The sequence below is a fragment of the Bos indicus x Bos taurus genome, chromosome 26, assembly GCF_003369695.1.
Source record: "Bos indicus x Bos taurus breed Angus x Brahman F1 hybrid chromosome 26, Bos_hybrid_MaternalHap_v2.0, whole genome shotgun sequence".
NCBI classification, from domain to species: domain Eukaryota; kingdom Metazoa; phylum Chordata; class Mammalia; order Artiodactyla; family Bovidae; genus Bos; species Bos indicus x Bos taurus.
The window spans coordinates 35,510,790-35,538,249 of record NC_040101.1 but is presented as its reverse complement, the minus strand read 5'-3'; the positions used below and the strand labels follow the sequence as shown (position 1 = coordinate 35,538,249).

The 27,460-nt window shown below is 35.5% G+C and overlaps 1 protein-coding gene across 8 annotated transcripts in view; it reads left to right on the top strand.

Moving 5' to 3' along the window:
- The window catches only part of TBC1D12 (TBC1 domain family member 12), a 119,493-nt gene that overhangs the window by 78,276 nt on the left and 13,757 nt on the right, over positions 1 to 27,460 (top strand). For all 8 annotated transcript variants that reach the window (XM_027529260.1, XM_027529257.1, XM_027529258.1 and 5 more), the window contains 4 exons: positions 13,567 to 13,682; positions 18,273 to 18,355; positions 20,328 to 20,445; positions 21,663 to 21,769. In XM_027529260.1, the coding sequence (XP_027385061.1) occupies positions 13,567 to 13,682; positions 18,273 to 18,355; positions 20,328 to 20,445; positions 21,663 to 21,769 (424 nt within the window). The remainder of the gene's footprint in view (positions 1 to 13,566; positions 13,683 to 18,272; positions 18,356 to 20,327; positions 20,446 to 21,662; positions 21,770 to 27,460) is intronic.

The window sequence follows — 27,460 nt, the reverse complement described above, 5'->3', positions numbered from 1 at the left end:
ATGGTGGGCTGAGTAAAAGGAACTTTAGTAAATAGACCCGATTAATGTAGTGGTTAGGTGTGGGAAGAGGGAAAGGGTTACATACTCCTGTGATTAGTTCTCAGTCTTCTGGTGATCCTGTGCCTTCAGACTGCACTTCACCAGTGCACAGGCACTTCTCAGTCCCTCTACCACCTTAGGTGGGAGAGGTGGGCTGGAGCTGGACATGTTCCTTTCCCCAGATAGGTTAGGCTCTGATAAGACTGCAGTAAGTTAGGCTCTGGTGAAATAGTTTTTCCTGAGAGCAAGCTTTGTTAAGAACAGATTCCTCTAATATATTTCAAAATAGTTCCTTTCCCCTCCTACTGCTGCAAGCACAAGGGTGTTTTTCTCTGACGATCACTGTAAGGACCTGATAGAGTTCCTGGAGGTAAAACTTGCTGAAGTATGTGGGGCTGGGATCTCTCGGAGTCTTAGCTTTCAGACATGTCTGCATTGAGCCTCTAGCAATTTGTCAGTTACAGTTCAGGTTTTCCTACCCTGGCTTGGTTCCCACAGAGGTTTCTTCAGGAGTTTCTACCCTGGTAAATTGTGATCCTCGACATCTATCTACCTATTTCTCTAATTTGTGGCAGCAGTTTGCCTTTTGACCTCATTTCTCTGAGGAATTTAAGAAGAGTTGTTGATTTTTTTTATTTGTTCAGCTTTTAACTTACTAGAATGGGTAGGCAACTTTTAAGCTTCTTACATGCTGGAGCAGAAAATGTTGAAATATTAATATTTTGTTAAGAATTTTTGCTTCTATTTTAATTTGAGATATTGGTCTATAATTTTCTTTTACTATTTTTGTCTGATTTTGGTATTGGGATAATGCTGGAATCATTGAATGAATTGAGAGCTGTTTCTTCCCTGTCTCTATTCTAAAAGAATTTGTGTAGAATTAATATTTTTTCTTCCTTAAATGTTTGGTGGAACTTGGCAGTAAGATTATCTAAGGCAAGGTCTCTCAACTTTAGCACCATTGACATTTTAGGCCTTGTCATTTTTGTTCTTGGGGACCGCTCCTTTGCAGTGAAGAATTAGCAGCGTCTTTGGCCTCTGCCCAGGAGATGCCAGTAGCATCCCTTCACAGTTGTGGCAACCAAAAATGTCTCTTAATGTTGTCAACCATACCCTAGGGCCAAAGTCAACCCCAATTGAGAATTACTGACATAAACGAAGTATACTGGGATTTTTGTTGTTGTTACAGTAAGTACATTACATGTGAACCTTTAAGTTGCACACTTTCAAAAATGTGAAAGTGTGTTCTGTTAGCATCAGGCATGAGTGAAATTGCAGTTTGTCCTCAGTCTTCTTGCCTACTCACTCAGTGCCAGCCCCTGTATGCCAACTACTCTACTGTAATACTGTGCTTTTCAAGGTACTGTACTGTAGGGTTAAAAATGTTGTGGTTTTTTATATTTGTTTGTTTTTTTATGTATTATTTGTGTGAAAAGTATTATAAACCTATTACAGTACAGTAAGATATAGCCATTTGTGTTAGTTGGGTACCTAGGCTAACTTTGTTGGACTTACAAGTTGGACTTATGAACACACTCAGAATAGAAGTTGTTCATGTGTAGGGGACTTACTGTATTGTTGAATAGCTTTTTAATTATAAAGTTAAATTTTAATTGATAGGAGGTATGTTGTTTTCTATTTTTTTCTTGAGTCAGTTTTGGTTAACTTGTATCTTTCAAGAGATTTTTATGTTTCATCTCTGCTGTAGGATTTATTGGAATAAAATTGTTAATAATATTCTCTTATCCTTTTAATATCTAATTGTTATGTCATAAACGTAGAGATGATCTCTCACACATTCCTGAAATTAGTAATTTGTGTCTTCTTTTTTTATTGATCAATATTACCAGAAGTTTATCAGTTTTATTGACCTTTTAAAAATATACCCCTTTTGTTTCATTGATGTTTACCTCTCTCTCTATTTCTGTCTCACTTATTTTTACTCTTTATTATTGCTTTCCTCTTGCTTTGGATTTTTCTAATTTTTTAAAGTGGATCATTGATTTTAGACCTTTTATCTTTTTAATATATGTATTAAGCTGTACATTTTCGCCTAACTGTGCTTTTACTGTGTTTAACAAGTATCAGAATTTTCATTTTCACTCAATTGAAAATGTTTTGTTCATGATTATTTAGAAGTGTGGTGTTTTAACTTTCAAATATTTTAGAATTTTCCCAGATAGGTTTTTGTAAATAACTTCTAATTTTACTCCATTATGCTCATGCAATATACATTATGCAATTTCAGTCTTTTTCAATATTTGAAAGTTGTTTTATGTCCCAGATATAGCATGTTTTAGAGAATATTCCTTGGGCACTGGAAAAGAATGTATGTATTCTGCTGATGTTAGGTCAGTGTTTTATAAATGTCAGTTGGGTCATAGATGATAGTATTTAAGTGTTGTATAATTTTCCTGATTTTTTGTTCTGTGAATTAGTGAGAGAGGAATAATGAAATATCCACCATAATCTACTTGACTATTTCTCTCCTTATGCTCTTTTTTCTTCTGTTTGTGTTTTGAAGCTTTGTTTTTATATCTTTTTGGTGAATTGACCTCTTTACCATTAATGTAATGTCTTTTTTGCCCCGGTAATGGTTCTTATTATGAAGTTTTTGTCTAATTTATCCACTACAGCTTGCTTTCAATTTGTGTTTACATGTTAATTGTTCTGTTCATTTGCTTTTTTTCCATCTTCATATTTAAAGTGTTTTTTTTTTGTATATAGCATATATTTGGGTCTTTGTAGGCATTCTGAATCGGAGAAGGCAATGGCACCCCACTCCAGTACTCTTGCCTGGAAAATCCCATGCTAATGAGATGACTGGTAGTTGAAGGTTCCTAGATATTCTCAGAATGGAGGCTTGTCGCCAGGGGTACCAACTATGTACTTTCAGGATCGGAACTTTCAGCTCTACCCCTTGACCTCTGGAGAGGGAAGAGGTGCTGAAGGCTGAATTAACCATTGATAAGCAATCCCCACTCCAGTACTCTTGCCTGGAAAATCCCATGGACAGAGGAGCCCGGTAGGCTGCAGTCCATGGGGTCACTAAGAGTCGGACACGACTGAGCAACTTCACTTTCACTTTTCACTTTCATGCATTGGAGAAGGAAATGGCAACCCACTCCAGTGTTCTTGCCTGGAGAATCCCAGGGACGGGGGAGCCTGGTTGGCTGCCGTTTATGGGGTCGCACAGAGTCAGACACGACTGAAGTGACTTAGCAGCAGTAGCAGGCAGTCTGAATACCCTCTTCTTTTTAAATGGAGTGTCATTTACTGTCAGTTATTGGTATGACTGAATTTAAATTTACCATCTTGCAACTTCTTTTCAGATTGTCCCATCTGGTCTTTGTTAATTTTTATCTCATTTCCTGCCCTCTTTTGGATTAAATCAGTATTTTTAATACTCCATTTTATCTCCACTGTTAACTTATTAGATATATGTTTGTTTTAGTTTTTCAGTTGTTGCTCTTGGCCAGCAGTTTTCAAATGTTTATATTTACAACTGCTTTGGATTCTGGCTATTAAGGATCTCAAAGAGTTTTTTGTTTTTGTTTTTTCCAAAGAGTTTTTGTTCATGGGAATTGTCTATGAATTACTGCTATACGCAGAATTAACACTGACAGGTGGAAATATTTATTAATTCACTTAAAAATAGCAATAATAAAGTCATTACATGTTAACACAAATAATATGTATTTTAAAAACTTTTAAAAAACCAACTGATCGGAAGACTAGCATTGTTTTACACTTTTGCACATCTCTTAATGTCTGGCTTAATATTATAAAAGAAGATTGGATTATCATTTCTACTCCTGCATTCAGTTTCTGCTTGTCTATTGTTTTAGTTTAAGTATGTGAAGAAAATATGGCCTTATACTAATGTCTAGATAGTAAAGGAAAGAACATTTTCATATAGTTGTGTGTATTCTTTTTGATGGAGAAGAAAATGGCAACCTGCTCCAGTACTCTTGCCTGGAGAATTCCGTGGACAGAGGGGCCTGGTGGGCTGCTGTCCATGGAGTAGCAAAGAGTTGGACATGACTGGAGCGACTTAGCATGCATGCATGCATTGGAGAAGGAAATGGCAACCCACTCCAGTATTCTTGCCTGGAGAATCCCAGGGACAGAGGAGCCTGGTGGGCTGCTGTCTATGGGGTCACACACAGTTGGACACGACTGAAGTGACTGAATGCATGCATGCATTCTTTTTGATACGCACAAGGAATCAAAGGAGGAATATTGGTCAGATATTTCCCAAAATGGTCCTTAAAAGAAAAACTATTACTTTTTTCTTGCCCTCAGTACTTCTGATACCAAGTGTGTAGGCTGTGTAGGGTTTTTTTTCTTTTTTTTCACATTGACCAATTCTTCAAACCCCAGTTGGGTGTCCTACAATTCCATTCAATTCTTACACTGTTTATCTGGAGTTACTGTCAGATCCCCCAGGTTAAGACCTCAGTCTTACAAGACTGCCTCTGATTTCAGATGCTTAATACAAGTCAGGCTTCTAGTACTTCTTTTTTTTTTTTTTTTGGCCATGCTGTGCAGCATGTGGGATCTTAGTTCCCTGACCAGGGATCAGACCTGCACCCCCTGTATTGGAAGCCAGGGAAGTCCCATGCTTCTTGTGCTTCTGATCAACAGCCATAAATTGGAGATGCCTGTGACACCCTTCTTGGGTTTGATAATTTTGCTGGAACCACTCACAGAACTCAGGAAACTGTTGATTTATTAGATTACCAGTTTATACATAAACAGCCAGATGGAAGAGATACATAGGGCAAGGTATGAGGGAAGGAACATAGAGCTTCCAAGCACACTGTGGGTTCATTACCCTTTTAGCCCCATAGAGTGCTCACCAACCCAAAAGTACTCTGAACTACTTCAGGTAGAATTTTTTATGGAGGCCTTACTATAATAAATAGGCACAATTGATTAAATTATTGCTTGCTGCTGCTGCTGCTAAGTCGCTTCAGTTGTGTCCGACTCTGTGCGACCCCATAGATGGCAGCCAACCAGGCTCCCCCATCCCTGGGATTCTCTAGGCAAAAACACTGGAGTGGGTTGCCATTTCCTTCTCCAATGCATGAAAATGAAACGTGAAAGTGAAGTCACTCAGTCGTGTCTGACTCTTAGTGACCCCATGTACTGCAGCCTACCAGGCTCCTCTGTCCATGGGATTTTCCAGGCAAGAGTACTGGAGTGGGGATTGCTTATCAGTGGTTAATTCAGCCTTCAGCACCTCTTCCCTCTCCAGAGGTCAAGGGGTAGAGCTGAAAGTTCCGATCCTGAAAGTATATAGTTGGTACCCCTGGCGACAAGCCTCCATTCTGAGAATATCTAGGAACCTTCAACTACCAGTCATCTCATTAGCATACAAAAAGACACATCATGTCAGAAATTTCAAAGGTTTCAAGAGCTGTGTTGCAGGAAATGGGGCAGAAACAAATAAATATTTCTTATTATATCACATCCTCAATTTGGGTTTGTCTGATAATTTCCTCATGACTGGACTGGGGTTATGTTTTCTGGCTTAGATAGTAAAGAATCTCCTTCAATGCAGGAGACCCAGGTTCAATTCCTGGGTTGGGAAGATCCACTGGAGAAGGGATAGGCTACCCACTCCAGCATTCTTGGGCTTCCCTGGTGGCTCAGCTGGTAAAGAATCCATGTGCAATGCGGGAGACCTGGGTTTGATCCCTGGATTGGGAAGATACCCTGGAGAAGGGAAAGGCTGCCTACTCCAGTATTCTGGCCTGTAGAGTTTCATGGATTGTGTAGTCCATGGGGTTGCAAAGAGTCAGACACAACTGAGTGACTTTCACTTTCATTTTTCATGTTATTGCTTTGATTGTGCTAGGGGATTAACAGTTTTATTCCTCGTTTTGCTTTTAGCAAAATTGTCAACCTACTGACAAAGACAAACTATTAGCATTATTAGGACTATAGTTTTGACTTTGAGACCTCATGAAACCATCTCTGGGACACTGTTATGATATATATCTGTATCACAATCTATCTCCAAATAACATTATACCACTTTGAGTACAATGTAATAATTTTACAACAGTATACTGCCATTCTGTCCCTTCTGATTTTATGCTGTAAACCCCCTCAATACACTGATATTATTTTTGCATTTAGTCAGCTATCCTTTTAAAAATTACTTTTATATTTTTGTCTCTTAGTTGTGTCTTTTCTGAAATGTCTTTCCATATTTACTATGTTTGGTGCTTTTATTTTAACTTTGTGTTTTCATGTGATATATTCTTTCTCTCTGCCTGAAAGATCTCCTTTAGAATATAGAGCAGGTCTACTGACAACAGATTCTTTCAGGTTTTGTTTGTCTGAAAACATTCTTATTGTGCTTTTATTTTTCAAATGTGTGTTTGTAGAATCCTAAGTCAACAAGTTTGTTCCCTGTTTTTTAATTATTTTTTTTTCTTTCAGCAATTTAAAGATTTTTCCATTGTCTTCTGACTTGCATAGTTTCAGATGAGTCTGAATAGTCAGGTCTCTTCTGAATATTCTGTGTATTCAGTGATGACTTTCCTATCTGGTTGGTAGGAATGTGAATACTTCTCAGCCATGGGTGAGCTGTGGGAACTGTTTTACTTACCACTCCATAGTAATTATTCTTTCCCCAGAAGTTGTTTTTTTTTTTTTTTTGCCCAGTCTTATAATGTTTTGCCCTACACACATCCATTTGGTATTCAGCTATATAATACCTCCAGAGGACTTCTATGCAGATTCCTAGAGCTGTTTCTCATCAGAATGCCTCCTCTTCTGATGATCTGGCCCACAAATTCTGCCAGCTACCGCCCCTGACCATTCCAACTAACAGTTGGGACGTTCTTCCAGTTCTCCCGTGTGCACTGGATGTTCAGAACTGCCCCCATGCATAGTTTCTTTTTGTAGATATTAACATTTTATTTTATTTTTTAATTTATTTTAATTGGAGGCTAATTATAGTATTGTAGTGGTTTTTGCCATACATTGACATGAATCAGCCATGGGTATACATGTGTTCCACATCCTGAACCCCTCTCCCACCTCCCTCCCCATCCCATCCCTCAGGGTCATCCCAGTACACCAGCCCTGAGCACCCTGTCTCATGCATTGAACCTGGACTGGCGATCTGTTTCATATATGATAATATACATGTTTCACTGCTATTCTCCCAAATCATCCCACCCTCGCCTTCTCCCACAGAGTCCAAAATTCTGTTCTTTACATCTTTGTCTCTTTTGCTGTCTCGCATATAGGGTCATTGTTACCATCTTTCTAAATTCCATATATATGTGTTAATATACTGTATTGGTGTTTTTCCTTCTGGCTTACTTCACTCTGTATAATAGGCTCCAATTTCATCCACCTCATTAGAACTGATTCAAATGCATTCTTTTTAATAGCTGAGTAATATTCCATTGAGTATATGTACCACAGCTTCTTATCAAGTTGTCTGTTGATGGACATCTAGGTTGCTTCCATGTCCTGGCTATTGTAAACAGTGCTGCGATGAACACTGGGGTACATGTGTCTCTTTCAATTCTGGTTTCCTCGGTGTGTATGCCCAGCAGTGGGATTTCTGGGTTTATCAGAACTGTCCGCATGCTTAATAATAGGATGATCAATAGGCTCACCTTGTTTGGAAACAGAGGTTGTTTACAGAGAGACAGTATGAATTACCCCTTCGTTGCCCATCAAGTGGGAATCTACATATCTTTCTGAAGGATTTTTTTTGTCCAACATGTATATATAACTTTTAGAAATGTATAATAGATGAAAATCAAATACTTGTTTCTAATTACATATTCAATTTGCATATACAAATTGCATATAAGAAATAGTACCTCTTTATTCAGATCTGTTTGCATACATCTTCGATGTCAATATATTCAGCATCACTGAGCATTTTTGTGGTCTTTAGCCACAGAACAGAGCATCTTCACTTTTGTCCAAGTTTGTAGCAGGTACAGTGCCTTTTAAGTGTACTATCTTGTTACTAGAAATTTTGTCTCAAGCCACAAACTTCCAGATGCATTATATTTTTTCTTTTATTTGTTCTATAAGTATAAAATTATGATCTACTATAAAGAGACCTAGTCTCTGTACAGTAATATTTTAAAGACTCTTCATGAGTGTTTGCAATTGAATGGTTATACCTTCAGGAATTGGGAATCCTTCATTACTTCATGTCCATTTTCTTCCTTTCCTATTCCACTTAAACAAAGCCACAACAAAAAAATTGAACAAAAAATCACCTTCTAAGATTTTCCTGTTGTCCAGTGGTTAAGACCCCACACTTCTCCTATAGTGGGCATGGGTTTGATCCCTGGTCAGAGAAGTTCCACATGCCACAGCAAAAAATAAATAAAATAAATTACCTTCCAAACTAGATTCAGTATTGACTGAGATAATTTCAGGATGACACACCTCCTCCAAATAGTGCCTGGCCATTCAAACTAATAGAGAAAACACCCATAATATGAGAGATGTTAAGCAAACATGCTTTCTCTTTTCTAAGAGATTATTTTGAGGAAAAACATCTTTTTCATTTATGTGAATCTAGTATTTCTTTGCCTTGGAATAGTAAGTAATTTTTTCTACTCTGTGCTCATGGAGATGTTATCAGTTGCTTACCATCTTTTGACCAGACTTAGAATTAATTGCCTATTTGCCTCAAATTTTCTTATAATAGAAGTGAATGAAGTCTGTCAGTCATTGTCCGACTCTTTGCGACCCCATGGACTGTAGCCTACCAGGTTCCTCCGTCCATGGATTTTCCAGGCAAGAGTACTGGAGTCAGCTGCCATTTCCTTCTCCAGGGGATTCCCAACCCAGGGATAGAACCCAGGTCTCCCACACTGCAGACAGATGCTTTACCGTCTGAGCCACCAATAGCTAGAATAAATTATCCTACAGATATTGCCAGCCTGCCTCTAGCAGTGTTTTCATCTTCTATTCTAGTTATCCAGTTAAGTAGCTTTCATAGAACAATAGTTGAGTGAAAGATAAAAAATAAGTTAAATTGACAAAATAAACAAGGTTCGTTGCAGTACTTCATAGAAATATATTCCCTAAGTTAAGAGAAAAACTCGATGCTTCTTATCTTAACATTTGGTAGGTAGCTTCAACAACTCAAAATAAGTCAGTTAAAACTGACCTTGGGAATTCCCTGGCAGTCTGGTGGTTAGGACTCTGTTTTCACTGCTCGGGGTGCTGGTTCAATTCTTGATCCCTGGGGAACTAAGATCCTGCGAATTGCATAGTGTGGCAGAAAAAAAAAATTAACCTTTGTTGTTAGGAAATGAGGCAGATTGATGTGGTATTTTCAGACAGTGAGTGTTCTATAGCTAGCATTATATACTGATATCCTTAAACTATGATATTTCCTGTCGTTTTTTAATATTGTAAGATTTCTTTATGACTTATGAAATTATCAATTTGGTTCATTATTAAACTTCTATGGAAGGAATATACAGGGGATTTTTATGACATGACACACATGGATTTAAAGTGAAAATGGCTTCAGGAATCTCCCCATGATGGACTATTCAGCTGTATTTTTAAATGATGTCTTGGAGATATCAACTACATATCAATAACTTGAACACTATTATCTCTCTCTGTTGTCCTCGAATTGAGTGATTTAAGAATTATGTGATTTTCCTCGCTACAGCGATAGGCCCTGATTAACTCATTGATAAAGCTTATTTCTCAGGTCATTGTGATTGCGTATTGAATGAAGTGTTTACTGGGACCTTCCAGGAAGGGTACTTTGTTTTTCTTTTGTGAAAGTTATTATTAGAAGAACAGCTAGAGGATCTTTGAAAGTTGTGCTCTAAGGATGTGACAGTTGGCATTGCTACAGTCATTTCTCTGATCAAAAAGCCAGCCTCAAGATGAAGCCCACACGTGGAGGAGGGCATAGCTAAGAGAGTGGTGGAGAAGGGAAGTCTCTGACTGGTGCTATGAGCCTCTTGGTCAAACAGAAACCAAAGTTACAGTTATTACAGAGACCTAAATATACAGAATATTAGTCCTGTGGTCTGATACATTTGCCTAAATGTATTTGATATCACTTTGTGATTAATTTTGAAAGTACTGATATTTGATATTTTACTATTTCTGATACAGTTTGTACTGTTAATCATGTTAGACTAGCATCTTTATTTGGCAAATATTTGAGTCATTAAAGATGTATAAATCTATCCTATTTTCAGATGAGGGTGGATTGATACCATGTTTTAAGCTGTAAAAAAAAAATCACCCTCTAGAAATTTAAAGCATTTTTTATGCTAAACATCTGTGATAGGAAATACTTGAATATAAATTCCTTCTTCTTCTCATGTGAAAAATATTTGAGTGACAATTCTGTATAAAGCTCATTTGTAAGGTGAATACATAAATGATATTGGTGAACTTGCTTTTGTGTTGCCTTTTATATTAAATGTGTACTTAGTTAATTTTTAATAAAAGATTTCACTTTTTGTTCATTCTTTAGTGGCTGTTCATTTTGCTCAGCATGAATTCCAAGTATTTTTGCCCTATAATTTAGTCTATACTTTATTTCCCATCCTTTTTCATATTCATTGGGATTAATATTTCCCTAATCCACACTTTTGCTTATTCCCCCTCACCTGTTCTTTCCAAGTCTTTCTGTCTAATTAATGCTTATCATTTTTGCCTTGGTTCTGATCCCAGCTCTTAAGTAAAATCTTTGTCAGTGATCCACAGTAACTTTATATAAAATGGGCTCTCTTATAAATGGGCTTCCCTGGTGGCTCAGAGGGTAAAGCGTCTGCCTATAATGTGGGAGACCCGGGTTTGATCCCTGGGTTGGGAAGATCCCCTGGAGAAAGAAATGGCAACCCACTCCATGGGTTGCCTGGAAAATCCCATGGACTGAGAAGCCTGGTAGGCTACAGTCCATGGGGTCGCAAAGAGTCGGACACGACTGAGTGACTTCACTTTCACTTTTATCTTATAAATAAGCTACTTTATTTCTTGTAAGAAAAGTCAGACAACACTGAGTAAAGTAAGACAAGTGACCGTCTAGTCCAGCCCTCCAGAGGGAAACCTAATTGTTCAAATTCCTTGATGTTTTTCTATGTATATTTGACCATAATAGGACTTATTTGGTTATCATGTCTTTTGACTACCATATTGGAGAGTACAGTTCTAAGGACTTAATCATATTTGTTTGATTTTTCTTTTGGCAAAAATACATCAAGAATGATGATATGTACTTCACATTGCATCAGGAAACCCATACTACCTGATGGTCTTTTAAAATAATGTGTAGATGGGTTGGTGATTGAGTATTGTTAGCTTGAACGTCCCATTTTAAAGTTCCCTATTAGCCTCTCACTGAAAGATTTTATCTATCTCATCATTTTAAATTATTATAGATAGCTAATTGACTATCTGCTAATATCATCTTTGTGCCTCAGTTTCCTCTACTGTGAGTTAGGTGCCTCACAACATTGTTTCAAGAATTAAATGTGTTAAGTGTTTAAAACACTGTGTGGTACGTTGTCAGCATCAGTAAATGCTAGTTGTTATTTTTAGTGTGTTGACTTAGGAGTTTTATTTTGCTCTCTGTGTACTGGCATTTGTTTGCATGGAACATGCTTTATTGGGTAGTATTCATTGCATTCTGTCTGGCAGTGAGTCCAGGTCACATTGTAGGAAAACAAAGTGCCATGTAAGTGATAACAAACCTCATATGTATTTAGCATCTATGGTTTTTAATAAGAAAAACATTAGCAGAAAAGGGGATTACACTTGAGTTTATAATGAAGAAAAGAAATTTTGATCATAATAACATGTATATACTAGATACTGGAAAAATTTGAAAACAAAAAAGAAATGAGTGACTCTGCTGTTTTTGACACTGAAAGGCTGTACAGTTCTTTGAGATGGGAGTTAGTAAAAATGAACATATAAATGTTCCAAATAATTTGAGAAAGAAGTCTCTAAAAATCCAATGCAGTCATGCAAAGGAACTGTCAGACTAACAGCTTAGATTTAGTAGAAGGAAGAGGAGATGTAGAATTAAAGACAGTTATAAAAGAATAGTATAGGGACTTCCCTGGCAGTCCAGTGGCCAAGACTTCACCTTACAAGTCAGGGGGTGCAGGTTCAATCCCTGGTCTGGGAGTTAAGATACCACGTGCCTGGTGGCCAAAAACCCCAAACATAAAACAGAAACAATATTGTAATGAATTCAATAAAATGGTGCACATTAAAAAAAATGTTAAAAAAAAGAATAGTACAAACCATTGTAAACAGTGGCCAGAAACCAAAAGTAAAGCTTGAAGTTTATAGAAAATGATTGACATCATAAATTGTTTTTTAAAGTAATATCAAATAAGATGAAGCTTCAACAAGATTATCAGATTTTTAAGAGGGATGGAACCATCATTTGTATTTTGCAACCATCAGATTCAGTAGTGAGAATCAGTCTTTGAGTTAGAAAAAATAGTAATTTAAAAGAATTATATGCCATGGTAGGAAAACAGCTAGTTAATAAGAGAAACGCTTGATCACTTTAAGTGCATTTAATTTTCTTCATTTGAGTTAATGTCTTTATCTGCCAGTGAACTTGAAGGTGTACTCATGAGTAATCATTGAGAATAATGTGGAAAATATATTTGTTATCTGGAGATGATCAAATACTAGCTTGATTTCTTTTTGTTTTAGAAAGGGAATAATGTGGGTTCTGGAAATTATAAGTCACAATCTTGTTATTGATCTGCAACTTTCTAGCAGAAGCTTGTGAACATTTATGAAAAAATGCTCAAATGTAGAAATTTAAATATGTCCAACAAAAACATATCATGTTAAACCAACTTCATTTCTTTTAAGAGAATTATCAATTCAGTTGAATGAGAAAATACCATAGTAACAGTTTTTTAAATTTTAGTGAAATATCTGAGTCTTTGGCCTTTTTTTCGATAAGATATGTTGGTGAATTGTTGTTTCAGTTTAAAATAAATAGGTAGATTTATAGTAATTAGAGTCAGAGTAGGTTGAAATCCAAAACCAGTATGATTAGAGGTTCAATGTCACAGTTGAGAGAGATCTTCAGAGCATTAAAACAGGATTATCTGTTTCTTGTGTCAATGTTTTTATCATTGATCTGGCTGAAAGTTTAGAAAGTAGGCTTATTTGATGTAGATTATTCAAAGCGGGACTTTGAATAATGGACGTGATATCATAGACTTGGAAACTGGAAACTGATATCATAGAATGCAAACAAGAACATCTTCCTAAACCTTACCTAATTAATCTAGTACATTTGTACCTTCCTCTCTTTTAACATTCTTTCATACTTTATATATTACATACATTAATAGTTTAGATTGCTTCAGGGCAAAAAAGTGACTTTTTGTCTATCTGATATTTTTACCAAATTAATGTATGAATTGTATGTATTCCTTATTATAGCGTAATATCTTAAATGACACAGATTTAATTGGAAAAGTCACTGCATAAGTGTATTTTTATCTACTCTAGGAATATGAAGCACGGACGGGGAGAGCCTGTAAACCACCACCTCAGTCTTCAAGACGAAAGAATTTTGAATTTGAGCCACTTTCTACCACTGCTCTGATTCTTGAGGATCGACCATCGTAAGTATTTCTCATCAGGCACACTGTATTTTAAACCTAAATTTAATTTTTCTTATTAGTATTTCACTTAAAAGATATCAAGAAATTAAAGAAATTGGTTTTAGAAAGTTCTTTTTAATCCCAGTGATGAATCCTAACATAAATAAGGAAGAATTGTTGATCTCCAAGATTTATGCATATTTTCTTTAAGTCTCTATGAGCCAGTGTATGAAACATACAATATATATATAACATAATATATCTGTTACTGTGTCAGCCTTCCTCTGCCTTATCTTTTTTTAATTGAAATATAGTTGATGTACAGTGTTATATTTCAGGTATACTGCATAATGATTTGACACTTTTGTATATGTTATGAAATGATCTGGATAACAATAACCATCCATCCATCCTGATACAAAGTTATTGCAGTATTATTGACGTATTTCTTATGTTATATCTTATATCCCTGTGAATTATTTATTATATAATTAGAGATTTGTACTTCTATTTGTTTTTATTTTTTTAAAGGTCTACCAGTTTATTGCTACCAACCCATCTCCCTCCACCCTCATGCATGTGTGCTGAGTCATGTAACCCCATGGACTACAGCCCTCCAGGCTTCTCTGTCCATGGACTTTTCCAGGCAAGAATATTGGAGTGGGCTGCCATTTCCTTCTCCAGAGATTTGTGCTTCTTAATCCCCTTCATTATTTTGCCCACCCCCTCCCACCCTCCTCTGTCTTACCTTCACATGATAGAGCAGTTAGTTTTCATTTCTTTACATTTAATATGCACTTAAGATATATTTGTCTTTTTTGCCATGCAAGTACTATCAACCAATTGGTTTACTGTTATATTTTTGAGACTTCTTTAGTGGTCTAGTAGTTACGACTGCCCTTCCACTGCAGAGGGTATGGGTTTGATCCCTGTTTGAGAAGCTAATATCCCACATGATCTATGGTGCAACCAAAAAAAAAGGAAAAACACACACACACACACACACACACATATATATATATATATGTGTGTATATATATATATATATCTCTCTCTCTCTCCTTAATACCCAGGAAAAAATCTTGAACTCTTCCATTTCCATTTTTGCCCTTCCCATCTTAGCCTTCCACAAAGCTGCTGTTCTTCAAAATAAAGTATCTGATTTGTTATAAGACAAAGGACACCTTCCCTAAACCAAGACTACCTGGTCCTTAACTCCTTTTTTTCCTTCTTGGGCTCTCTGGACCTAAACTTTTTCTTCTTCTTCTAGATTTCTCTTTCCTTCCAGTATAAAAACCCCTAACTTTATGTAAAGTCATGTTCCTAGTCTGCAGCTTTTCCCACCCATTATCTTGATGAGTATAATAAAAAAATCTGGAGCCAAACAGGTAGAGGTTGAACATGTTTTTAGATATTATGAGAGAAAAGCTGAACATAAGTAGATTATTTTTTTATTCTTGTTACATTTCTTTATACTAAAGAATTGTGATCCCAGTACTCTTTTTTTTAGGATTTGGTAAATATGTCTATATTCATTGTTCATTAGTATTAAAAAAAGTTTTTAGTTATGAGAACATGTCAAAGTTTTATTAATATTTCAGTCTTGCTGCCAGGTGAATGAACTGGCTAGGTAAAGAATACTGACTAAAGATCTTTAGACTTTTGACTGACTGACATCTGGGTAAAGTGAAAGTGAAGTTGCTCAGTCGTGTCTGACTCTTTGTGACCCCATGGACTGTAGCCTACCAGGCTCCTCCCTCCATGGGATTCTCCAGGCAAGAGTACTGGAGTGGGGTGACATTTCCTTCTTCAGGGGATCTTCCCAACCTAGAGATCGAACCTGGGTCTCCTGCATTCCAGGCAGACACTTTAACCTCTGAGCTACCATCTGGGTAGGTAATAGACAAATTCCCAGACCTTTCTTAAACTTTTAAAAATTCATCCAAAATAGATTACGCTTTTAACCAAGAATGGTAACTTCCTTCCAGGAGAAGTTTATAAAAATACAATGCAAAAAGTTTTGTTCTAAACAGTGTTTGGGATAAATATTTCTTTACACCTTACTCTTTTATAATTAAACTTTTCTTTTAAGCCATGTCTTCTCATTATTACCCTCATTTGGAATGCAGTTATCCTATATCTACTTCTCACCTGCCTCATCCTTTAAGGATCAAGCTTTTTCCTTTCTTTCAAGTCTGTTGACTTTTTCAGCCTTCAGTGAATTCTTTTACTTCTGAATGCTTTTAAAAAAATCTTTGTTCTATGTGATTTTCATGAATTGGATTATAGTATGCTATGGTGTGGTTTTCTTCATGTTCTATCTGTTTGGGGTTCATTGACCTTAATGTATCTCTGCATTTATAGTTTTCTATTGATTTTGGTAAAATTTTAGTCTTTATTTCTTCAACAGCTTTTTGTTCTACCCTCCCTCCTTTCTTCTGAGATGTACATTAAACATGTTACTTGATATTTTTCCATGTCCCATAGCTCATTTATATATTTTTTTTTTGAGGGGGTGGGGTTTCTTCTCTCTCTGTACAGTTTTATATTGTTGTATCTTAAAGTTCACTTACTTTTTCTTCTGTAGTATATAATTTGCTGTCAGTCCTGTCTTTTGAATTTATCATTCTAGAAATTTTCATCTGTAGACATTGGATTTGGATCTTGGATTTCTCTTATCATGTTCCTTTCTTCTTCTTGAGTATATTTATAACAGGTTTATCATCCTTGAGTTCTAATCTTGTTATCTGACATTTTTGCACTATTTCTGCTGAGTGATTTTTCTTCTCATTATGGCTTTTATTTTCCTGATTCTTTACATCCCTGATAATTTTTATTGGATACGAGATACTGTGTTTTTACATGGTTGGGTATTGGACTTCTTTGTATTCCCTTAAATAAATATGTTTTGGTGGTATGGAATGGCTTTGATCCTTTTGATCTAATCATCATTAGAGTGCTTCCAGAACAGCCTTTAGTGTAGGGCTAATTTATAATTTATCCTTACTACTGAGGCAGTGCCCTAAGGATTCTATTGAATACCCTATTAGGAGATCTGTCTACTTTGATGGCCCAGTCCAGTGTGATTTTGAGAATGTTCTACCTATTTCTTTCTGGTGTTTCTTTCTCTGGCCACTGTAGTTTAATCACACACATACATAGTTCATTGTTCAGCCAAAGCCTCTGCAGCTGCCTTCTCTCTGGTCCACAGTTACTCAAATTCTATCTCAAACTCTTGTTTTCTCACTCAGCAAGACTGGTGGGCCCTGTTTTGGCACTTCCTCTCAGCACTGAGACCTGGAAATCCAGGGAGTAAGGTCAGGCATCTGCAGGGTTACCTTGTTTCTTTTTTCATAAGGAGCATGGTCTTGTGCTGCCTATGGTCCAGCATCTTAAACTGTAGTTTAATGTATTTTATTTATTTTTGTAATTAATTAAGGCAAGAAGATAAACCTGATCCCTCTTAATTCCATTATGGCCTGAAGCAGAAATCTTAACCTTTATTCCTTCCTGCTACAACATACCTAAGGAATCTTAATCTGAGATGGCAAGAAGTAGAATATATAATTTGAAAGTTTGTCACATACCTTTCCCACCTAGCCTGTTGAAAATCATTTAAAAAACTGGTTCTAAAAACTGGACATTATTATGACATATTTGGATATGTGGTAATATTCAAGTGTATTTCATTTTGCATAGTTATATATCTAAATCATGCCTCTGTGAAGCCACTGATTTTGTAAACCAAAATATAATATATGCAAATAAGTAACTGATTATCAAAATTTTATTTAGAATGTTATGTTAAATCTCTAATAAAGCAGAAAGCGTATAAATCCTCCTACTTATTTACCAAGAGAAATGAATGTAGATAGCCACACTTGAATATTTATAGTAGCTTTTATTCATAGCAGCCCCTAACTGCAAGCAGTCTAAATGTCCATCCACATGGGTAAATGGAACATTACTCACCAATTAAAAGAAATCATTACTAATACACAGGACAAAGTGGATGAATATCAAAAATATGCTGAGCAAAAGAAGCCAGGCACAAAAGAATCTATACAAAATTCTTATTAGAGACTAATTACTCTATAGTGATAGAATCAGATATGTGATTGCATAAGGTAGGAGTTTGGTAAGTATTAAGAGTAAAGGGGTAAAAAACTAACTGTGGATTGATGGAAACATTCTGTATCTTGATTGATGCGTTTTTTGCATAGATATATACATTTGTCAAAACTCATCAAACAGTACTCTTAAAATATGTATTCCATTTTGTTGTGTGAAATTACACCTCAAAAAAGTTGACTAAAAAATAAACTATATAGTGAGTTTAACAAATAAGCTAGAATTATTGGCTAAAATCAAACATGTTTATATGACATATAAACAAATATATATGATATTTGATATATATAACAAATACTAGCAACCTGGATTCTGATTCTTTTCTAAAATGCAGAGTTCTTTTCAACCTTATACTTTCTTATTGTATGAAATGTGAAAATTAAGTTAGAAATTCTTTTGTATCTGGCTATAAAAAGAAAGGAGGTCAGTAAACTTAAGTTAGTCTTTAAAAAATTGACTTAAATTTTGTTTTTTCCTCAGAAATCTTCCTGCCAAATCTGTGGAAGAGGCTTTACGTCACCGACAAGAATATGATGAGATGGTGGCTGAAGCTAAAAAACGAGGTATAAAATTTAACTCCAGGTGATATATTTTATTTATTGATGTTAGTAGGAAACTCATTTCCTACTAAATTCATTTCAACAGGATGGCAAATGGTGAAATTGACCAAGTCTGTCTTTAAGATGATGCTGACTAAATTTGTTCTTAAAGAGAAATAAAATGTCGTACAAGAATCTTAGTTTTTAAATACTTTTACAAAACTAGTATGAGGAGAAAGGCCGCAGACTATCTATGAGAGACCTAGTAATTGCAACATAAACGTAGGACTCCTAGTACTTTAATTTATAAATGAAGATGTTATGCATGAATCCATTCAGGAGATTCATTTGTTTTTTCACTAGGCTTTTGATATTTTATAATTTAAGAATTTTGACATTTTGCAGTAACTTTCTATAGGTTATGGGAATATGATTTGGAAGTAAAAATTGATTTCATGACTTATGAAGTTTCTCTCAATTCCCAGTTGTGTCATTTTGACAGGCACAGAAGTGTAGATTCTTATGTGTATAAATTCACACATTTATTCAGTCTCTCTTCCAACCAAAAATAAAACATAAGGATGACTTAGCAATACTTACTTAAGTATTGTTAGTTCAGGGTACATTTTTAGAAAATATTACACAGTTATCTATATTTTTTAGCATAAGCTTTATTAACAACTGATATTTTTTCCTTTGACTTAAGTGAATCAAATGTTATTATAATATATACTTCTGCTTTCTGGCACAATCTTTTTAGAAGGCATAATTATGTAAACATTGGTTAAGTTTATTTTACTATACAATTTGAAATATTTCGAGCATACCCAACAAATTTTAATTGACTCTTAACATTGACATTACTATTTGATTAATATTTAAGATGATTATTGATAAATTAGATGAACCTAACAGTATATGATAAAAGTAACATTGAATTGGGAAGTAAGAAGGTCAAAGCTTTAATCTTATTTTATGCTTCCTGGATGTGATACTCTAAATAAATCTTAATTTTCCTCATCTGTGAAATGTTTGTGTGTGTTGGGGATGAAGGGTGGAGGAGGGGGCAGTTGACTGCATCTGGGCTTTTCAAGCCCTTCAGTCAACACTTAAAATCTGAATACGTAAATAAAAGAATATGGAGTTATTTACTTGCCCCCTTAAGATGGTTTGTGAGTCACATGTGAAACACAATTAGAAAACAGTTTAGCCAGGTAATCTCTGAAGTCCCACTGGTTCTAAAATTCATTCATTCTCTGTGTATGTACTTCTCTATTTGGGGGGCATCTCTTATTCCAAAATTGTGACTCCTGATCGTCAGAATGGTGTTAGTTGTATGTGTGTGTGTTAGGAGGATTTTAAAATTTCCAGGTAATTAGTAAACTGAAACATCATAGTAAAAGAAAGGGTCACTGTAATAGTGCCATGGCAATATCATTTTTCAATGTCATGTGGGTTTTTGTTTTTGTTTTCTGTGCCACATGGCATGTGAGATCTCAGTTCCCCGACTGGGAATCAAACCCATACCTTGTGCATAGTGAAGCTCAGAGTCTTAACCTCTGGACCACCAGGGAAGTCCCTGTCATGTGGTTTTATGTCAAGAAATTCATAAACCCATTGTATGAAAAAATGGTATTGGTTAGTTGCTCACAGTTGTTTATTTTTACATAATTAATTCATGAGAAATTTTACTTCATTAAGTATAAGTAGACTGTGATATAGTAATCTCTGAGCTTTGTTCCATCCATTTTTGTAGAACAGAAGAAGCTACTTTTATGTTAATCAAGTTCATTTTTTCCTCTTTTTCCCTCTTTCTCTCCTTTCCTCTTTCTCCTTTTTCCTTTCTTCCCCTTCTTCCCTTCTTCATTTCCATTCTTCCTTCCTTTTACCAGAATATTCTTTATGAGAAAGTCTCTTTTGTAGACTTGGGTAGAAAGAGAAGGGCATTTTGATCTGGCTGTTTTATATTGAAATAATTTTTACTTGTTTAAAACAGAAATTAAAGAAGCACATAAAAGGAAAAAAATAATGAAAGAACGGTTTAAACAGGAAGAAAGCATTGCAAGTGCAATGGTAATTTGGATCAATGAAATACTACCCAATTGGGAAGTAATGTAAGTAAGCAGACTTTTCCTGAATTTCAGTCTGTCTCCAAAGATCTCATGTTTCCAATTTTATATTTATATAACTTCTAGCATTTATCTTATGTTTTGGCTAAATTATACTGTTAACCAGTGTTTGAAAATTTTCATGCTTACCTCTGTTCTTTGCTTTTGTAAATCCCTTAATCTCTAATGCCTGCTTCCCTTACTGACCACCCTTTATGCATATCAGAATTTTATCTATCATTTGAGTCTCATCTGAATACTTGTTGATCCATGAAATTTCTAATTTCCTGTTACCATATTTTCTTAATTCTAACATACTATCTATATTGCCAGATGTACTATTGATGTAATAGCAGGATTTTTGGCAAAGAAAATATTAAACATATACATTCATTGTAATATGCATTTATTAAATGGTAAATATTAAAGCGATTTTGATATGCTTCTCATAATCAAGATAGTATGTTATATATGATCTTTCCCTTCTGTAATGTCCCATTATACTTTGAGACTAATACACTTCTTGCGTTACTTTGCCTTTTATTTTTTGATAATATTTTTATACATTCATTATTTTTCCTCTAGACTGGTGGGAGATGACTTTTGCAATGCCAAGTATAGGATGTGCTTTGGGAATGTATTGAATATTGGCATAATGTGACAGATATTAGGCTCTTTACACAAGTAATCACATTTGATTCTCACAACCTTTATTCCCTTTTATCTTATAGGGATTCTCAAAGTCAGAGAGGTTAAGTGATTTGCCCAAGGTTGTACATTTAATGAATGGTTAACCAGATTTGAACTCAAGTCTATCTGATTTTAAAGCCCACACTTCTTTCAGTAGACTATGCTGCCTCCCAAAGACTAAGGCTTTACCCATAGTAAATACTTTGTGATTTTGTTTTTGGTACTGAATTGACAATGCATTTTTATATTCTTTTTATTATGTTTTTTCATAATTTTCCTATATTTCTTATTCTCTCATTGTACCCTTAGTGTAAGTGGCAATTATGGAAGACAATTCCCTTTAAATTGCTGTATATTTTTTAGGCATTTTTTGCCTACATGCATGAACCCAAGGAAAGAATGCATCACATACTTAAGTCTCTATGTTCTAAAATTATTCAGCCGTTTGGCCACAGACTAGGTAAACCATCATGGAACTAGTATTTTTGGTATAAAAAGTAACTTTCTCCTTTTTTCTCCCCCTTCAATTCTAGGCGTAGTACGAGAAGAGTTCGAGAATTGTGGTGGCAGGGATTGCCCCCTAGTGTTCGTGGGAAAGTTTGGAGTCTAGCTGTAGGAAATGAACTAAATATCACTCCTGGTTTGTATTCTATATTGATTGAGTTACTCCCACACATGATAATAGCCATCTTCAGAGTTACAAAACAGATTAATAGATTGGTCATTTAAAAAGGCACTACATTTTAAGAGCATACTTCATTCCCCACACCCTCTAAAACCTGGTACAATTTAATGTTACTGTATTTCATATTATGTATATAAAATTTGTGTTTTCCTTTAGTTTACAACCATCAATAATAATCTTGGCATTGAAATATCTTAAACTGTGGATAATAACTTCAAAAACTTCTGGGTCTAGGTAGCAGTAGATGAATAAGCATCAATTCAGTTCAGCTCAGTCGTGTCCGACTCTTTGCGACCCCATGAACTGCAGCATGCCAGGTCTCCCTGTCCATCACCAACTCCCGGAGTTCACTCAAACTCACGTCCATCGAGTCGGTGATGCCATTCAGCCATCTCATCCTCTGTCATCCCCTTCTCCTCCTGCCCCCAATCCCTTCCAGCATCAGAGTCTTTTCCAGTGAGTCAGCTCTTCGCATGAGGTGGCCAAAGCACTGGAGTTTCAGCATCAGCATCATTCCTTCCAAAGAACACCCAGGACCCATCTCCTTTAGAATGGACTGGTTGGATCTCCTTGCAGTCCAAGGGACTCTCAAGGGTCTTCTCCAACACCACAGTTCAAAAGCATCAATTCTTCGACGCTCAGCTCTCTTCACAGTCCAACTCTCACATCCAGGAAAAATAAAATAGTCTAGTTGTGGGCAAGTTTCCTCTTTATTCAAAAAAACATAAATATTATGGGAAGGATAAAAATTTATTTTCCTGTCTCTCTACCCAAACCAGTCATTTTGAATGTTTTTATTTAAAAACTTAAAAAAAACAGTAGTAAGATTCTCATTGTTTTTATTTTTTTAAGTTTCTTAAAACCCTGAAGCATAGGAGTAAAATGTAGATAGGAATAAAACGTAGTGTGGTTTTGATGAATTAAAAAAATTAGATAAAATAAGGATAGTATCACATAGAGTAAAATAATTGATATTATTAAAAATGGTCTGAATGATAATGATAATGCCAGACAGAGGCACCACAAAAAGACTTTTAGGGATTATAATAATGTAAATAATACACTGTTACTTAAAATTTTTTATTTACGTATTATTGAAAAAAATTCAATAGTAAAGTACAAACTGCATGTCTGTCCCCCTCTTTCACCCAAACATCTTCTCTTAATCCTACTATGTATTAGTTAACAATTTGGTATATGTTCTTCCAGATCTTTTTTCTATGCACATAAAAAAGGGTACATCTACTTATGATACTTTTTAAGCTTTCTTTTTTTCTTCCTTTTATTTTTTTTCCACAAACCATCTGAACGTTCCTCCATGTCAGTGCATACAGGTGTATTTATACTTACTATAGCTGCACTGTATTCCACGTTTTGGCTGTACTATAATTTATTTAACTATCTTTCTAGTGATTGCTAAATCAGAGAGATTTGTGTCAAAACAATATCAAGGCGCGGTTTTTTTTTCTCCTCAAAAGTGAGTAAAATGAGTGAATATTACCCACACAGAGTATGACTGAAAATAATTTAGAAATATTTACCAAAAGCTTCAAAAAATGTAACCTCTAGCCTATTTATTCTAGTTCTAACACTTGAAGTAAATAAACAGATTTACAAAAGCTTTTCTACAAGGATATTCATTACAGCAGTCAGTATTATATAGTCGTTTAGTTGCGAAGTCGTGTCCGATTCTTTGCGACCTCATGGACTATAGCACACCAGGCTCCTCTGTCCTCCACTATCCTGGAGTTTGCTCAAATTCATGTCCACTGAGTCAGTATACTATCTAACCATCTCATCCTCTGCCACCCTCTTCTCCTTTTGCCTTTGATCTTTCCCAGCATCAGGGTCTTTTCCAATGAGTCGGCTCTTCACATCAGGTGGCCAAAGTATTGGAGCTTCAACTTCAGCATCAGTCCTTCCAATGAATATTCAGGGTTGGTTTTCTGTAGAATTGATTGGTTTAATCTCCTTGCAGTCCAAGACCTTCAAGAGTCTTCTCCAGGAGTTTTTCAGAATTTATAACAAAGACCTAAATGCCTATCTTTGGTCTTAAAAGTGATGCAAAAAAAAAAAATTTTTTTTTTTTCCCAAAAACACTGAAGAACATCTTTATGATAGCATGGGATAAAATCCTTCTATAACAGCCTAGATTGGTAAATAGGATTACAAAAAAATACACATATTTTGTACAATAAAAGCACTGTGATTAGTTGTGCAAATATGCAAACTCTGGAATTAAACAGTTAGGCTTTTCGTAATTTCTCGTGGTGAGAAATTGATGAATTCATGAGATAATGTATTGTAAAATATGCTTTTCAAAGACTGTCTTTAATAAATTAATTTATATGCTTCTCCCTTCTGCCTTTATGGAAGTATTGAAAAACCCATACATAATTGAATTGTGTTTATTTGATTTCTTAAAATATTTGATTTCTTAAAATATGGCAAGTAGTGAATCATAACTGTAGAAATGTAGTCCATTGTGTTAAAATAAATCTGGCTAAGGAGACATAGCAAAAAAAAGTGATGGCAACTGAGTAACATGATCATATATGGTTTATAAAATTGATTTTCACAAATAATGAACATGTCATTTTAATGACTTTTTTCCAGTTAAAAAATAGAATTTAAGGGAAGTATTAAGAATTAAATTAAGCTTAGAAAAGGACTGTATTGGTTTAAGGTCTTAAGAATCAGTTTGCATACAGGTAAGATGATGAAGTATTGGTAGCTATGTTTTATTTGAAGTTTTGTTGAGAACTTTACCTTTACAGTATTAAGTATATATTACTTAGACATTAAAATATTGATTAAGTTGGTATTAATCTTTTGCAATACTTTAATCAAAAAGTTTTTTTTTTTTAAGCTCAAAATTTATAAGGCTTATAAAGTAACTGGGTCATTCATTTTCAAGTTAATTTTAGCTTCTTTCAATTAAACAGTTATGTATTCAGGAGTGAATGAGGTTCAGTTCAGTTGATCTGTTGTGTCTGACCCTTTGCAACCCCATGGACTGCAGCACATCAGGCTTCCCTGTCCATCACCAACTTCTGGATACTCAAACTCATGTCCATTGAGTTGGTGATGCTGTCCAACCATCTTATCCTCTGTTGTCCCCTTCTCCTCCCGCCTTCAATCTTTCCCAGGATCAGGGTCTTTACAAATGAGTCAATTCTTCCCATCAGGTGGCCAAAGTATTGGAGTTTCAACTTCAGCATCAGTCCTTCCAATGAATAATTAGGACTGATTTTCTTTAGGAAGGACTGGTTGGATCTCCTTGCACTCCAATGGACTCTCAAGAGTCTTCTCCAACACCACAGTTCAAAAGCATCAATTCTTCAGCACTCAGTTTTCTTTCTAGTCTAACTCTCACATCCATACATGACTACTGGGAAAATGATAAATAAAATGAACGATAAATAAAATAAATGATAAATAACATTGAAAAACCATTAGCCAGACTCATCAAGAAACAAAGGGAGAAAAATCAATAAAACTAGAAATGAAAATGGAGAGATCACAACAGACAACACAGAAATACAAAGGATCATAAGAGACTACTATCAGCAATTATATGCAAATAAAATGGACAACTTGGAAGAAATGGACAAATTCTTAGAAAAGACCAACTTTCCAAAACTGAACCAGGAAGAAATAGAAAATCTTAACAGACCCATTACAACCATGGAAATTGAAACTGTAATCAGAAATCTTCCAGCAAACAAAAGCCCAGGACCAGACGGCTTCACAGCTAAATTCTATCAAAAATTTAGAAAAGAGCTAACACCTATCCTACTCAAACTCTTCCAGAAAACTGCAGAGGAAGGTAAACTTCCAAACTTATTCTATGAGGCCACCATCACCCTAATACCAAAACCTGACAAAGATGCCACAAAAAAAGAAAACTACAGGCCAATGTCACTGATGAACATAGATGCAAAAATCCTTAACAAAATTCTAGCAAACAGAATCCAACAACACATTTAAAAGATCATACATCATGATCAAGTGGGCTTTATCCCAGGGATGCAAGGATTCTTCAATGTCTGCAAATCAATCAATGTAATACACCACATTAACAAATTGAAAAATAAGAACCATATGATTATCTCAATAGATGCACAGAAAGCCTTTGACAAAATTCAACATCCATTTATGATAAAAAAAAAAAAAAAACCCTCCAGAAAGCAGGAATAGAAGGAATATACCTCAACATAATAAAAGCTATATATGACAAACCCACAGCAAACATTATCCTCAATGATGAAAAATTGAAAGCATTTCCCCTAAAGCCAGGAACCAGACAAGGGTGCCCACTCTCACCACTACTATTCAACATAGTTTTGGAAGTTTTGGCCACAGCAGTCAGAGCAGAAAAAGAAATAAAAGGAATCCAGATTGGAACAGCAGAGAAGGCAATGGCACCCCACTCCAGTACTCTTGCCTGGCAAATCCCATGGCTGGAGGAGCCTGGAAGGCTGCAGTCCATGGGGTCGCTGAGGGTCGGACACGACTGAGCGACTTAACTTTCCCTTTTCACTTTCATGCATTGGAGAAGGAAATGGCAACCCACTCCAGTGGTCTTGCCTGGAGAATCCCAGGGACAGGGGAGCCTGGTGGGCTACCGTCTGTGGGGTCACACAGAGTCGGACACGACTGAAGTGACTTAGCAGTAGCAGTAGATTGGAAAAGAAGTAAAACTCTGACTGTTTGCAGATGACATGATCCTCTACATAGAAAACCCTAAAGACTCTACCAGAAAATTACTAGAGCTAATCAATAAATATAGTAAAGTGTCAGGATATAAAATCAACACACAGAAATCCCTTGGATTCCTATACACTAATAATGAGAAAATAGAGAAATTAAGGAAATAATTCCATTCACCATTGCAACAAAAAGAATAAAATACTTAGGAATATATCTACCTAAAGAAACAAAAGACCTATATATAGAAAACTATAAAACACTGGTGAAAGAAACCAAAGAGGACACTATAATAGATGGAGAAATATACTGTGTTCATGGATCAGAAGAATCAATATAGTGAAAATGAGTATACTACCCAAAGCAATCTGTAGATCAATGCAATCCCTATCAAGCTACTGACAGTATTTTTCACAGAGCTAGAACAAAAATTTCACAATTTGTATGGAAATACAAAAAACCTCGAATAGCCAAAGCAATCTTGAGAAAGAAGAATGGAACTGGAGGAATCATCCTGTCTGACTTCAGGCTCTACTATAAAGCCACGGTCATCAAGATAGTATGGTACTGGCACAAAGACAGAAATATAGATGAATGGAACAAAATAGAAAGCCCAGAGATAAATCCATGCACCTATGGACACTTTATCTTTGACAAAGGAGGCAAGAATATACAATGGAGAAAAGACAATCACTTTAACAAGTGGTGCTGGGAAAACTGGTCAACAACTTGTAAAAGAATGAAACTAGAACACTTTCTAACACCATACACAAAAATAAACTCAAAATGGATTAAAGATCTAAAGGTAAGACCACAAACTATAAAACTCCTAGAGGAGAAGATAGGCAAAACACTCTCCGACACAAATCACAGCAGGGTCCTCTATGACCCACCTCCCAGAATATTACAAGTAAAAGCAAAAATAAGCAAATGGGA